This window comes from Eptesicus fuscus, chromosome 13 (genome assembly GCF_027574615.1).
Source record: "Eptesicus fuscus isolate TK198812 chromosome 13, DD_ASM_mEF_20220401, whole genome shotgun sequence".
Lineage (NCBI taxonomy): Eukaryota > Metazoa > Chordata > Mammalia > Chiroptera > Vespertilionidae > Eptesicus > Eptesicus fuscus.
This window is the reverse complement of record NC_072485.1, coordinates 8033691-8047994: the sequence shown is the minus strand read 5'-3', so window position 1 is coordinate 8047994 and position 14304 is coordinate 8033691. Positions and strand designations below refer to the sequence as shown.

The window sequence follows — 14304 nt, the reverse complement described above, 5'->3', positions numbered from 1 at the left end:
CTGCGGGGGAAGACTCACTACCCAAGCCACGACTAGGATGAGGCACATAGGACACAAAAAGGAGGTGTCGCTCAGATTAGTGCAGTGTTGGGACCTGGAGTTGGACGCTGTCACACACCTGGGATGCCAACAGCACTCTCATTTGTTGAGTACCTACTATGTGCCAAGAAAGTGCTACACTGGCTTTCAGATTCAGTGCTTTATTCACTAACCAGTACCTCAACTCTATTAGCTTGATAGTTCCAGTTTGTCACAAGAGGAAACTGAGTCTTGGGGAGATTAAGGAACTCTTCCAAGGTCAAGAAAGTGGCAGAACCAGGATTTGCATAAAATCTTTTTGAATCTGACACCTGGACCTTCTAAACAAGGACTCCTCTATCATCCTGAGAGGAAAATTAGAAACCATCATTCAGGCCATTGGAACTCCAGACACTGCGTTTAACTGACCTTGTTCACAGGTCTAAATAAATAAATAAATAAATACATACATACATACACACATACCACCGGCTCCTCCACATTTGATCCACGACACTCACCCTGAATCGAAATAAATCCCAGTTTGACCATGACTGTTTTTTTTTTCTTTCCGTTTTTATTGAACACAAGTATTCTGACAGAATGCAAAGTCAAAATTCTCAGTTAGTACTCAGTATTTACACCAGTGAGAATGGAAACAAAGGTGGTCTCGATGTTTCACTTGGTAAAAAGTTTATAACAAGAGAGAAGGCCCCCGAAGTTGGGAATGCTGGGTAGGGATGTTAATGGAGGTCTGAAAACCGCCATCCAGACAGACAGCCTAGAGTGAAAACCTGGGGCTTGAAGGCTCCATACAAAAGTGTGAAAATAGAGTTCCACTTCCAGGGCTGCGCTGCGTACACTGCGGCCCCAGGGAGCGGAGGCCCGGGCGTCCGCCCGCGTGCCCCAGCAGGACTTGGCCATGCCGGCATTCATGTGAATACATATGTATGGCACATACACATATAGACACATAGACATTGGAAATCGGCAGAATTGATCCCCCTTCAAAAAATTAAAAAAGAAAAACTATAAGCTTTTATCTCTTAACATAAAAGATAGAACATCTTGAAAATAAAGTGACTCCCTCTTTGACTTTAGAGAAAGCATCGCTCTGTTTTATTTTATATTTTTAAGGAAAGGAAAGCTCACGCATGCAGATACAAATCTATGTATATTGGGAGAGAAGCCGACCAAAAGGTGGGCAGAGGGTTGGGTTCCAACTCATGGTGGACTCTTGGTGGAGGGTGACGGTCTGCTGTCCCGGGCCAGGTTATCTGAGGGTTGACTATACCTCTTTTTCTTCCTCATCATCGGAACAAAAATCAGTTTGCCTAACCACACTGGCTCAGAATGAAACGCAGTCTCCATGAGGTATAGTGTGGGCTTGGCCTTGGTCAAAGCCACGAACATCACAAGATGCAGAACTGATCCTACTGACAACCTGGTGACAGAAGAGCCACCAGTCCCTGCGGACCCTCCGCCTGACACGCAGGAGCTCCCGTTCTGCTGTGTGCTCTAAGAACTGTCTTCAAGGTGTTTGGGCCTGCGGGCCTGTGCCTCGGAACCAGAATTTGTGCGGCCCTAGAATCAAAGGGGCCGAGCGCTGTGGACTGGGATCCTCCATTTCCATCCCCAGGAGATGAGAAAATGCAAAATAACCCCACATTGAGCAAATGACAAGACCATTATTTTTCACAGTTTGAAATGATAATCTAGCACGTTGCCACTGATCAGGCTGCAGAAGTGTCAGGACCTGGGTGTGGCCCACAGCACGCCTCGCTGGTCTCGCCACCCTCACCTCTTGCTGTTGCACCTTCGGAAAGCAGCGCGTGCTGAGACCTGACTTCTGTTTACTTAGCATCATCATCATCAAAATCATTTTTATTCATTTTCTTTGTTTAAAGGCTTCAATTCCTTTTTAGAGTAAATTTTCTTTCCTGAATATTTTTTTTCTGAACTATCTGCTATACCTTCCACAACCAAACTATGTTGACGTTTTATTTCAATACTATGACAAAACACGTTTCACACTAAAATATTCACGCGTCCACAGTGCACAAGCTTGCAGTTCTAAAGTAGAATGAGAAAAAAAGCAAAATTTCTATACAAAGGGCTGGCTTTTCCCTTCTCCCCCCTCCCGTCCCCGTAAAGTTTCTGTATTTCTCCCCCACTTTGTTTCCAATCCAGGAAAGTTGTGTTATGACTCCAGACAGCAGGTTGGTTTTTTTTTTTTTTTCTCTTTTCTTTTGTTTCTACAAATGCTGCCTAAGTGAACAGAAGGCCGATGTTCCTTTACTTCAACAGATTTCCAAAAAAAGACACTAATTCCCTGAAGCACACGTGTTCTTCCGCTCAAATCTAGATTCTGGGCTCAACAAGAGTTGTATGTATGTATTTTATTTGGCTTTCTACAAAAGGGGGATGTTTGGGGTCAAAACGTGTGTTCACCAAGACCAGCCGCAGCTATACAGTCTTCTCGGCTCGGTCCACAAAGCCTAAGGAACCTTTCAAATATTCAGGAAGCTGGGAGCAGATCCCTTTTCCCAGGCACGGCAGGCGGCCGCTGCTAGAAAGCGGTCTACCCCCAGGGAAACACACAAAGAACCGAGAACCAAAAAGCAAAACCAGTCCGGAACGAGATGGATTTTCACCTGAGTTGGAGGCAGGCGAAAACGTCAACTCAGAATAGGGGATCACCGCTGTAAACGGTCATGCGTGTGAAGTTCCTGTGCTAAAGCAAACCTGTGGTGATCCTCCCACCTAGGCAGTATTTGGAACTTAAAAAAGAAAAGAAAAAGGCAACTACTTTACATGGACATTGAAATGCAATGGAAGTTAAACATTTGTCAACTTGTAAACACTGGAAAGCAAAGTTGGCAGAAAGAAAAAAAGAAGAATGAAAAGAAAAAAGAAGTCTGAATACTGCAAATTGAGATCTAGCCCCAGAAGCTGCAATTTGGCATTCTTTCTACAGAACAAGAGTCTACGTGGGAACTGAAGTCAGCTAGAAGGGGTGACACACTTTGCATACTGAACAAATACAAAGTGAACAGAAATTATAACTTACTTATGAGGTTTTTACAGAATTCAAACTCGACTGAGAGTATAAAAATAAACTTGGACTTTGTTCATCGGTTAGTTATAGTGCCTGGAAGTGTTTCTCTCTGAAACTGGTCTGTGCCAATTGGGCAATGCCAAGTGCAGTCTTCCTGAACCTAGATTTTTTTTTTTTGAGCTTCCTAGATTCTTAATTCGGGGTCCTTTTGTTTGATTTTTAAATGGTTTCAGGGAACGGAGTGTCCTAGTTTGGCTGTGGGGTTAACCTTTTTGTCTCATTTTCTTACAAGTGAGTGCACAACAAAGGAACCCTTTCTATAAACCTACAAAAAGGCGATCCCATGTTTATGTTTAGTTTTTTTTAAAGGCAAAAGACACTAGAGGGGTGAGATGTGTGTGTGTGTGTGTGTGTGTGTGTGTGTGTGAGTGTGTGATATTGGAAATGCTCTGGTGAAGCTGTGGTGTCACTTTTAATTTTGATCTTTGCTTGGCTCTCGTCACCCATCACGCTTTGCTCTCGTTCTCCTTTGTCTGTGTGGCATCGTTGGGGACCGTCTTCACTTCGGCTGGTGCGGGCTTCGTTTCTGTCTCCTGGCTCTCCGACTTTGCTTCTACCGGGCCCTTCCTGCAGAGAATCGGGGAAACAGTGCTGAGACCTCGGTCTGGAGTAACTCCCCCTTCAGCCAGCCCCGCAGGAGGGCTCCAGCTAGAGCAGCGGCCTCCAACCTTGGCTGCTGATCAGCGGCACCCGGAGCTCTATAAACCGCGACGCTGGGGCCATACCCCAGAATTGGTCTGGACATGGTGACTTCTAAAAGCACCCAAGTGATTCTAACGTGCAGTCCAAGCTGAGTGCCACTGACCCAGGGGAATGAGACCTCTCCCTTCCGGCCCTTACCTGGGGAGGTGGAGGGGCAGCAGACGCAGCCTTTCCTCACCCTGAGGGGCTGCGGGAGCAGCAGCTCAGCTCGGTATAAACGAGCTGTGCTGGGCTGGGCTCTCCAGGACTGTTTGCAGAGGGCCCTCCTGCAAACCCCCTGCTCTTGCCCGTCCCCATCCCAGCCCACTCCACCCCACCTACCCCTGTGCTCAGTATTGATGCCTCTGTGGCTTGCCTGGGCAGGGGGAGAATGCTCTTTGTTCCTGAGGCAGCTTTCCTGGGGAGTCTGCTGAGAGGCTAGAGTGGGCTGCCATGCTGCAGGGGAAGCTGAGTGGGTCGAGTGGGCAGGGCGATCGGAGCCCTTTTCCTTCCCCAGTGAGGCCCAGGGCTCCTGTGACGGTGCCCTTGTAGCTCTTGGTGGCAGCACCACAGCGCCCCGGGCATCAGCCTCAGGAGCCTCTAGGGAAACCTAGGTCTGACTCTGCCTCAGTCAGTTCCTGGAGCTGAGTCTGGTCTGAGGACACACAGGGCAGGCTCAGACCCCAGCCCCAGATGGTGCCACTGCATCTTGGCACCCCATTTAAAAAACATGTAAGCTTAAGGACCTTCCCTTAAACTTGAAGACCCAACAGTCATTGGATACTTGGAAACTCTGAGTCCTTCCAGCCACTCAGGGCAGAAGCAGGAGTAGATGGGGGTGTGTGGGCAACTGGGAGGGGGTGTGCAGGAGCCTTCTGGACCGCATCCTCTCCCCACAGCCCCGCCTCTCTGCACCCTGCAGAGCGGTACTGTTCTGGTGGGGACCCAGCCCGCCACTGGATCACATGCTGACTGCATCTGGGCCCCAGGATGGCCAATAGGGGCACCTTGGTCTCCTTAGCTCGCTTCCCAAATAATGCTCATCAGTGCCTGACTGCAAGGGTTCCCGAGGGAAAACAGACGCCGCTGCTAGGACGATCAGGATAAAGCATAATTAACATGGCCTACTTAGTGACAGGAGGCTGCTCGCCGCACCTGCTATGCGTCCCTCTGCTCTCTGCCTTATCCCAGCCCTTTGGTTGAGGGTTGCCTCAGAGAAGCCCTGGATTGGGCTGAGGAGACATCTAACAAGAAGGACACAGCACAAACGCACACTACCACGGGACACAACCCGACGACAGAGACAAGGAGAGGCCGTACTCGGTCTTTGCTGGTGCAGGCGAGACAGAGCTGTCTGCAGTGGAAGGAGCAAGCTCAGGGGCTTGTCCACTGGCCCCAGCGGCGGGAGCAGGAGAGCCCAGGGCTGCAAAAACATCCTTTGCAAGGTCAATATCTGGGGTCTTGAAGTTCCCTTCGTCCATTTTAAAGTCCTCGCCCTGGGCAGGGTGTGTGGCGTTGACAGAGGCAGCCTCGCTCTTCGGGCTAGTGAGGACCGTGGCTGCCTCGCTTGGGCTCTTCACAGCACCGGGCTGGGTGGGCTCGGGGTCCGGGCCTTTGATGCTGGGAGCCTCCTGCTTGACCTGGGGGGCTTCTATGGCAGGGGCAGCTGCTGCTGCTAGGGGACTGGCTGCCCCGGCTGAGGTGGGGGCTGGCGCAGGGGCTGGTTTGCTCACTGGGGGGGCCTTGGAGGCCTCCCCCACACTGGCAGGGGTGCTGGGGCTGAGCACAGCCCCCTGGTTAGCCAGGACACTAGAAGACAAATTGCTGGTGGCAGGGGCTGAGGTCGGGGTGTCGCTCAGGTCAACGAGGGGGGCCACCTTGGGGGCTGACGCTGGGGGTGGGGAGGAGGTGGCCACTCCGGGCCCCTTGGAAGGGGTGGCCTGGCCGGCGGGCACAGAGTTTGAGTCGGGCGTGGCCGTGGCTGGGGGGGCAATACTGGAGGTCAGGGTGGTGGTTTCACTGGTGGGGCTGTTCTGAGCAGTGGCAAAGGTGTCGGTGATAGTGTCAGAGTTAGCGGTGACGGTGGTGACAGAAGGCAGCATGTCCTCGACAGTGGCTGTGGTGTCAGCAGGCAGCCTGTGGGAGGACAGGAAGTAGAAGAGAATAGACAATGAAGCTGAGACGAGACAGAGGAGCGGGGGAGGGCCAGGCATGCAGCGACGCACAGGCACGGACACGGCCCACAGAGAAACGAGACGCGAGAGGAAGCACATGCCCAGGCGGGCAGAAGAGGAGACAGGAGACGACAGAGAACGCCGCAGTCAGGCCGAAGGGACCTGCTGGCCCTTTCTCCCTGCCGATCCCTCCACGCTCTGCACGGGACTCCCCGGGGGGCCTTTCTGAGCCTGCCGCACCTTCGGGTCAGCCTGCACCCCCGCAGCAGCCTGAGTCCCAGGGAACGGGGCCCAGCTGCCCTGCTGGGCACCACGGCCACGGTGGGGCACGTCAGGAGTAAGGTGGACAGTGAGTGTTCCAAAGCCCCTAAGAGCCTTGGGTTCTCCAGCCACAGGTTTTGTGCTTCCGTTAGACTCCATTCCCTTCAAACCCAGAGCAGCCATGCCAGCCAGGCGGTCATTACAACCACAGCCGGACGCTGTTTCTGACCGAGGCTGCCTGAGGCTGCAGAGGACAGGGGGGCCAGAGAGCTTTACCAGGTCCCCGTCCCCTCCTCTATTAGGAAGAATTCGGAAAGCCCTAGAATTCTTGGAAAACAGAGTGCTAAGTCTCATTCTCAAAGCTCATGTCCCTCAGTGAAGCTTCGCTCCTGTAAGCTACTTCCAGGGCGGGGGTGTGTGTGTGTGACCTGGGAACAGGGCCTAGGGATCCCACGTCCGCAAAAAGCCCTTTCAGGGCACCACAGCCACCCTAATAGAACCAAGAATGCCTTCTCTCAGGGAGAGAGTGGGGTCCGGCATTTCTTAGCCAAGAATCCCAGGCTGCAGTGCTTGGCCAGGAGCTGTGGGTGAGCCGTGGGCAGGGTGGGCAGGTGGCGAGGGGGTGGGGCTCTCTGCGGAGGTACCACGTACTCAGGCTCTGTCAGCGGTGTGGTCTCGTTGGGCTCTGTGTGCTTCCCTCCGTCGTGATTTGGGGTCCGCTCCTCCTCAGTGCGCACCTCCACGATGGGCTCCTTGGACTCATCTTTCCTGCAAAGAGAGTTCAGCTGGTTCAGTCCCGGGAGCTGGGGAGGGGCTTTCCCAGGGAAGCTGGCTGCAGCTCAGGCACCTAGGCCTGGCCCGAGGCGGGCAGGTGGCCTCTACAGCCAGGCCCAGCGCCTCCCCCTGATCCCCACTCTTGCTAGCTATGTGACCTTGAGCATCTGATTTGCTGCCTTGTCTCCATTTTCTCATCTGTAAAATGGGGCAAATAACAGTATCTACGTCACCTGGCTATTGTGAGCATTAACTGAGACAAGGAATGTAAAGTGCTCAGCACAGCACCTGGCACAGATAAATGCTAAAAGGATCTGTCCTTATATACATGTAAGTATGTACACGTATATGTACTGTATGTTCATGTGTATGAACATGTACATGTGTATGTGTATGCGTATGCAGTGCCTGGCACATGGTGGTGCTAAGCAATGCATTTCCTTGCTCTGTCCCTTCTCTCCTGGACCCAGCTCAGCACAGTGAGTCTGCAGAGCTCCTGCTGGCTCAGGCTCTGCTCCCAGGGACTCTGGGGGACACACTGGGTCCTCAGCTGGAGGAGGACAGGACTTCTCCTCTGTTCTGTTCACTGCTGTACCCAGAGCCTGGGAACAGCGCCTTGCCCAGAGTAGCTTCTTTGTGAATGAATGAGTGAATGGCAGCAAGGCAAGTGTGTCTCTTAAATGCTGCCCCCTCCCCATTTCAGCCCCCACCACCCAGGCTTAGCTCTGAAAATTCCCTCATTTTGTCCTAGGCAGGGATTTTCACACTTCCAGGAAGTTCTAAGGATAAGCTATGAGGTTGAGCTCGAGTCTGCTTTTCAAACAGGGATCCCCCAAAGCCAAGCTTTGAGAAACATTTCTCTAATGCTTGCTTCCCCTCGGGGTCTCCAAAATGGGGACTGAGGAAGCTCCGTGGCTGGGCCCTGGGCTGGGGCAGGGCCCAGACCGTGGTAGCGGCAGGTCTGCACTCACGAGAAGGCGGCTTTGCCCTCCTCCATGTCCTTGCCCTTGGCTCCTGGCCCCGCCTTTCCACACAGGTTGACGGCGATGCACATGAGCAGGCCACACTTGTTCAGGAAGTAGCAGGTGATGTCGACAACCACCAGGAGCAGGACAAAGGTGACAATGAGGATGCCCACGATGGCCCCGGTGCTCAGGCCTGCGGTGGGGCTTCCATTGGCTTGAGTGGGAGGGAGAGAGAGGGATGGCTGGTGGTTAACACACTGAGATGGAGACCCTGGGCCCTGTAAGCAGCAGCCCAGGAGTGTGGGGGAGGGCCCACAGCCCGGAGGACACAGCCATGGCATTTGTATGCGGAGTGGCACCTTGGCTGGTGTTGTATGTGTCCAGACAACAGTCTCTTTATATCTTCAAGAGGAAGGTGGAAACCTCATCTCAGAGACCAGGGGACACAGTCAGGATGAGAGTGGGGACTGGGAAATGGTCTCCATCTCTGCTCTGCACTCCTGCGCCTCCCCCAGACCTGCCCGCTGCCGGACCCCGTGAGCCTGGGAGCAGGAGGTAGGCAGTGCTCACTCGTTTCAGGCTTGGCTGTGGCTCCTGGGAGCCATCAGGGACAAGGTTCTAAATGGGGTGGCAGAGGGTTCCCCGGGCTTCCTTTGGGCTTGTGGGGATGTCAGGCACAATAGGAAGCCCAACACCCACCCCGCCCCGCTTCCTCTCCCCACTTTAGGAACAGCATTGGGCATTGGGCTACAGGGACTTCATGGTTTGCCCTTCTGCACTGCACCCAGGAGCCATGGAGGCCTCCCCGGCCTGGCGGGCCAGGTGCAAGGTCTGGGAATACTCACCATCTGGGAGCTCAGGCGCATTTGGATCAGACTTCAGGGAAACCAGCAGGCTCACCCAGTGATCCCACCCGCATGCACAGGCTCGCTCACACTCAGGACCAATCCACTGTAGACGGACACACATTCTCACACTCCCAGCTCCCACATCCCCATCTGGTGGGCTCTCCGTGAATGACTCAACCTCTGTGTCTCACTCCCTTGGTGTCTACCTAAAACCCCCCAGGGCCCTGGGCCACTGATGGCATTGCAGAGGGACCTCAGGCTCAGCCTTAGGGCCCCCAAAGCCTATGTTATTTGCTTGAAATGGACCCTCTGACCGCTAGGCAATTCCCACAGTGTCTGGGAGACCAGCATTCATGCTGCAGCAAGAAGAACCCATACAGCACTCTGTCTCTAAGCCCACGTGGCAACAGTGACCCCAGAATGAAACAGGGGCACTTCTGCTTTGCTCTTCTGGAAGAAGAAAGTTCCAGAACTGGCAGCTCCATCCCACCACCAAACTTGTCTGAAGCTTCTGCTGTCCTCAGGACCCACTGGGATCACCCAGGTGTGTTGACTGGAGGCAGGAACCATGGCCATACCTGGGTCTCACTCTGCCTTTGCTGAGAACCAAGCCAGGCCCAGAGGCCTGCCAGCACATACCGTTCCAGGTAATGGGACATGTGACCCAAGGTAATGGGCATCATAGAGGGGCACACATTCTTCTTTTTATCATCCATGTGGGCGGGGCCTCCTCTGTCTGCACGAGGGGTCCCTGTCAGGCCCTGCAACCAGCATTGGTCCCAGTCCACTGCTCCTTACTTCAAATTTCAATTCATGGTACGGGCTCCAGCCCCGCATGACACTCACCCAACCCAGGGCACAGGGGGCTCAGCTGGAAGAGACTCCCACGCTCTCAAATATGTTCTGCCCTTTTGGGACCTTGGTCTTGTTTCCAGCCCTTACTCCTCAGGGCTGTCTGTCTGGTCCCTAATAAGCCTGCACTGACGATCCCAGCCTGCCCCCCCAGGATAGCTCCATGGCTGGCCACGGGCTCTGTGCCCCGAGGACCCGGCTCTGGCTACCTTGTCCCTGGGCTCTGGCAGCAGGAAACTGGCCACTGGTTCCTGTGGTCAGCTAGAGCGGGTCTTTTCCCCAGCAGCTCAACAATGCACAATAAAGTCATCCACTCTGTTCCCCATCTCCTCACACATCCACCCAAAGAAGCACAGAAATGCAGGCCTCCCTGGTCTGTAGAATCCTGTATTAGGGAAGAAGCATCAGCCGTGGGCTTTCTCTCCATCTCAACACTGGGCTGCAGTTCCCTGACATCAGGACCCATAGGTATTAAGTACCCACTTCCTGCAGAAGGAACCCAAAGTCCTTGTGTGTGTGGGTATATGCATTTTAGATTCAATGGCACTAATTCTGCATTCTGAGGTTTATACATAAACTAGAGGCCCTGTGCACTGGTGGGGTCCCTCGGCCTGGCCTGCACCCTCTTACAATCTGGGACCCCTTGGGGGATGTCAGACTGCTGGTTTTGGCCCGATTTCCACAGGCAAGGCCGAGGGACCCCACTGGTGCAGAAATCCGTGCACCAGGCCTCTAGTATGCATATAAGATCTTTGGTTAATCTCTTCCTACCCTCCCCTTCCCCCTCTCCCCTCTGAGATTAATCAGTCTGTTCCATGTTTCCATGCCTGTGCGTTGAGTGTCTGCCCCGTGGTGGTCAGTGTGCATAATAGTTACTGGTGGAACAATCACAACGGTTGAACAGACACTTAGGCTTTTATATATATAGACAGTCCTCAGGTTACGTCTGACTCAATGAAACAGCCTTTGTTTCATGGTTACATCGCCATCTCCCATTTATTTATTTAAAAAAAATTCCGTCATTTCGACGTATGTACATATGTGCTTTATGTTTTTTATTATTTATTTACCACAAGTAAAGGTCAGGAATTGTTATCTTTCTTTTAATTTTTTTTTACTGCTTCACTTCATTACTGCTGTGTATGTGCTCCTTGTGAGTGACGTAGGTGCTTATGTAGGTGGGTTCCGACTTGTGGCGAAAATCACGTTATATCGTGCTGTCGGAACGGATCTCCAATGTAACCCGAGGACCTGGGGACTAACCATATCTCTAAAGAGGAAAAATAAACTCCTGGAGAGCTGCTGTATGTGCGGGAGAGGCAACGAAGCTGTCAGCGTGTGCTCTGGGCTCAGCAGACCAGCTCCAGTGCTGCACTGGTTCTGAAGGCAACTCACGAGCTCGTTCAGGGGAGGGCCAGAGGGCCAGGAGGGTGAAAGATTTTTTTAATGAAATGTCATTTTGGAGGTGGCGCAGGCAAGCCTCGGGCAGCATCTCCAGGCCTTGGTGCCTCTGCTCTCTAGTGGTAGGGCAGGGAGGGCACCTCCCCAAACCCAGAACCTGCATCTACCTGTCACTCACTGGCCCCACCCCCATGTCCGCCCAGCCAGAGCCTCAGTCAGCGTATTGGTGCTCCTTGTCTGATTGGATTCTGGGTCTCGGGGTGGGATGAAGCCAGGTGTCACCCTCAGCTGGGAGCCTGTGAGGAGACACCCAGCCCTGACCCTTGGCTCCCAGCTGTACCCCTGCCAGTCCCCCAACCCCCTGATCGCTATGCACCTCACTCTGGGTGTCTTGGTCTTTTATTTTTTTGTGTCATTTGTATAACTAAATGCCCATGATAGTAGCGTCATACTGGAAAGAACAAAATAAAATAACACAAAACAAAACAAACAAACAAACAAAGATTGACTGTGTTATTAAACCAAAAGTAGGGCAGTGATTTCCTGTTTCTTTTGATGTAAAATTAAAATTCTTTCTCCTGACTTAAAGGCCCTACACAAGCCATGGACTCTCCCCCTCCTCCAACCATTGTAATTCATGGCACTGACCCCATCCCATCTCTGTGCTCCAACTGCTTGAGCCTTTGTTTCACCTGCTGAACACACCCAGCTGTTCCCACCTCAGGGCCTGCGGATGCCTAACCTGGAACACTCCATCCCTATCACCTCATGGGTGGCTCTCTGTTGTCCTGCAAACCTCAGCTCCAATGTCACCCTACCCCCCATCTCTTATCTGCTTAGGCACTCCTACCCCAAATCTAGCATATTACCTGTTTTATTCTCTTCTCAGCACTAGTTACCATTTTCTGTTCATTTACATGTGCCCTCTAGATCTCCTAGCAGATAGCCTATCTGTCTTATGTCTCCCCAGCATCTAGGGAACCCAACTTACAGGAAATGTTCAAAGACCGCTTGTAAATGACAGGTTGTTTAGCCTGGACAGGAGAATGCTGTCTCCAGGTATTTACAGATGTGTTGTGAGAAGGAAGAGCAGTGTTATTTGGTTTCCCCCGTGGATATAAACTGTGGACTTGGAGGCAGATTCAGCTCCATATGAGAAAGAACTAGCAAACAGGGGTGCTCAAACGTGGTGGTGGGTGTGACCTGCCTAGGCAGGTGAGCTCCCTGCTGCTGGAGGCATTCAAGCAGAGGCTGGACACCCTTGGCAGGGCTATTGCAATGCTCTGGACCAGGCTCTGCCCTGGGCAGGGCCTAGGATAGAGGGTGCCATCAAGTCCTTCTCAACTGCAAGAGCCCGTTACTGCACATGGAGCCTGACACTCCCCAGTGTCAATCTCTAGAGTGGGGACCGAGAGGGACTATTTCCTGAAGGACTTAGGTAGGTCTCACCTTTATTCATTGATTCTTGTGATTTTATTTTTACTGAAAAGATAAATGCCTCAGTGTAATGTTTCCCCACCTATAGCAGACCTCCTGGGAGCTTCGTTAAAAAGTTATATTCTGGGGCTCCCCAGTTCCATCCAATCAGAATCTCTGGGGGCGAGGCTCAGGAATCAGGCTCTGATCAAGCGCCCAGCATTGGAGGACCACTGTTTCTAGCTCTTCTGCCTCTGAGTTACACGAGGAGCAGCTGCTCCTAAGACTCACCACCCAAGGATGAGCTGTGGAGTTCCACCTGGTGGCCTTGACCTAACTGAGATACTGCATGGATGCAGAGAAAGTAAAGACTATTAAAGGAAAAGGAACCACCCGCACAGGAGGGACAGTGCTCTGTATTGTGCCTGAGCTGTTGCAGGACAACAGAGAGCCAGTTCACCACCCAGAGCCAAGAATTCTAGAGGAAGTTGGGTACCCCTCAAGCTGGAGAAAGAGTGTGTGCAGCCTTCGTAAAAAGAAGCACAAATAGGAGGAATTCCAGGATACAGATGAGAAGGTATTCAAGTCAAACCCACATTCATTATCTCCCGGTGGGTGTTACAGAATTGTTTAGGGCAGGGAAGCTAGAAGGACAAAGATCATGTCCTGCATTGTAATAACATGTTACCGAAGGAAAAAGAAAAGCCTTCTGGGGTCTATCTTGGCAAGCTCTTCCTCCTGGCCTCCCTGACTGACTCGCCCACACACTTGCATGCAAAGAGCGCTTCTGAGGTACAGCTCCTCCATCACCTCGGGGTTAGAGCTGACCCGAACAGCGGGGGTACGGAGCCAGGCTGTCCATTGTCTGTGGTTTCTGGTGTGGGAGAGGTTGGCACTGAATTGGGAATTGCCTTGCCCCCAGACTAGACCTGCAAAGGTCTACTTTCTTAAGTGCCTCACGTGAGATATGGGTCTCATATTTACAGGAGTCGGGTGGTCCTGAGTTGTGTGCCACGGGGTCTCGGCCCAGCAGAAGTGCCTCCTCCTGGCGCTGAGCGGAGTTCTGGTTCACTGCCAACCCTGACACGTCTGCTTGCTCCTGCCAGGATCTGCCAACCAGAAGGCTGGTCTTGGGGCTTTGGGGAAGCATCTAACTACTGTGGTTATACACAGAGCAGGGATCACCACTGAAAACGTTCAGCTTCTCACCATCGCAAGGACACCCCGTGCAACCTCTGTGACAGGGTCTTAAAGGGAGCTGTGGAATCGGAGGCCTTGCTACAAAGTTGTGTATCTGGTGGCCCAGAGCGTGCCCTGCGCAGAGTGGCCACCTCCTGGTGCTGCAAAGGCCCGTTCCCCTCCCCCTGCCTGCAAGGAGCATGGCTGAGAAAAGGCACAGAGCTCGACTCAATGGGCGGCAAGTTTGGGGTTCTGTTTACATGGCCCTGTTGGGTGATCAAAGTTATCCAGGTGCATGTGCAGTGGAGGAAAGAACTCGATACTTTATGGGACACACAACTATCAAATAAAATCAAAACACGCCAGAGAGTTCACGTGACTATTATTTCCTTTAATAATGCAAAGGTGTAAACCTCATAAAGGCCTGGCTGATTATCTGCACAACAACGTTAGCATTCTTATTAGTAGACAAACGTGATCCAAACCAGCTGTATAGATTTTTCCAAAGTGAGCAGAGACCCTGTGGGCCTGGAGGCGGGGTGTGGGGATGCAGGGAGGGAGGGGGCGCTGCTCCTGCAGGCCTCTCAGGGCCACTGTCTTAGGGATAATGGTGGGTG

At 52.5% G+C, this 14304-nt stretch overlaps 1 protein-coding gene across 1 annotated transcript in view; it reads right to left on the bottom strand.

Moving 5' to 3' along the window:
- Positions 1 to 3582: 3582 nt before the first annotated feature.
- NCAM1 (neural cell adhesion molecule 1) overlaps positions 3583 to 14304 on the bottom strand; it is a 61862-nt gene continuing 51140 nt past the window's right edge. Inside the window, exons 21-24 of the mRNA XM_054725004.1 lie at positions 7998 to 8205; positions 6904 to 7020; positions 5138 to 5953; positions 3583 to 3703 (exon numbers count right to left, since the gene is read on the bottom strand). Coding sequence (XP_054580979.1) covers positions 3583 to 3703; positions 5138 to 5953; positions 6904 to 7020; positions 7998 to 8205 — 1262 coding nt within the window. The remainder of the gene's footprint in view (positions 3704 to 5137; positions 5954 to 6903; positions 7021 to 7997; positions 8206 to 14304) is intronic.